Genomic DNA, 991 nt, shown 5'->3' with positions numbered 1-991 from the left:
TATGAATTATTGGGAATATGAGCAAAATTTCTATACTTTTTTTGTTTTACTCTATCTGCAAATGAACACATCTATACTGTATAGTAAAATTTAGACTCGTGAGTGTTTTCATGTGACATTGTTTTGTCTTCACACAGAAAGAGCACCCAAACCCAGGAAAGCCATATTCTGGAACACAGCGAACTGCATTCTTACCTGCTAACGAGGAAGGGAAGGAGGTTTTGACACTGCTTCAAAAGGCCTTTGCCCAAAAGCTAATTTTCACAGTGGGGGATTCTCGAGTTTCAGGAATGTCAAATGTCATTACATGGAATGATATCCACCACAAAACCTCCAGGACTGGGGGACCAGAAAGGTGAGAACGTTTTGAAATACAATGATTGCCAAACAGAGTTTAGAGGTCGTAAGCTATGGCAATTTGAGGATATGGCTGTAAGGGACTATTTATAGAAGTGGGATTGGGTACAGTATTTTGAGAGAGGTTAATCTCAAAGGCAGAAAGATTGGTTCCCATCACCTTCTAACTGTATGATATCACAAAGTATCATACAGTTACTAAATTTTGCATCGAAAGGCAAGGGTCTTCAGAATCCAAGATCAATGATATCTCAGATGACTTGATTTGAGGTGTCCTGTTTATTTGAAGGGTAGATCCTAAGAATGTTATTTACTTTGCCTTCTTTTAAGACCATCCTTACACCCCCTCCTCCCATCGGTCCATAGAGATTCTTAATTTACTTGACTAATAGTACCCTAGAAAAGCTCTTATTTAATGTGAAAGTTGTATTGTGGGGCAACCCAATTGTTCTTAGTGAAATTCAGATAGAATATCTCAGATCCTTAATATTCAAAAGGGTCCTGAGATTTTTGCAAATTCTCCAAATTTGAAAATCCTCTGGTAGCATATACCATATATATAGATGTATTTATATAATAAAATATATACTACACTATATTTTTATATATAACATGTTTTTAATACATTTTATAT

At 35.6% G+C, this 991-nt stretch overlaps 1 protein-coding gene across 1 annotated transcript in view; it reads left to right on the top strand.

The window, feature by feature from the left end:
• The window catches only part of DTX3L (deltex 3 like, E3 ubiquitin ligase), a 6,303-nt gene extending 5,512 nt beyond the window's left edge, over positions 1-791 (top strand). The window contains exon 3 of the mRNA XM_006769038.2: positions 138-791. Coding sequence (XP_006769101.1) covers positions 138-359 — 222 coding nt within the window. The 3' untranslated portion in view covers positions 360-791. The remainder of the gene's footprint in view (positions 1-137) is intronic.
• Positions 792-991: the final 200 nt, after the last annotated feature.

This window comes from Myotis davidii, unplaced genomic scaffold, assembly GCF_000327345.1.
Source record: "Myotis davidii unplaced genomic scaffold, ASM32734v1 scaffold3064, whole genome shotgun sequence".
In the NCBI taxonomy this organism is placed as follows: Eukaryota; Metazoa; Chordata; class Mammalia; order Chiroptera; family Vespertilionidae; genus Myotis; species Myotis davidii.
This window is presented reverse-complemented; position numbering and strand designations above follow the sequence as displayed.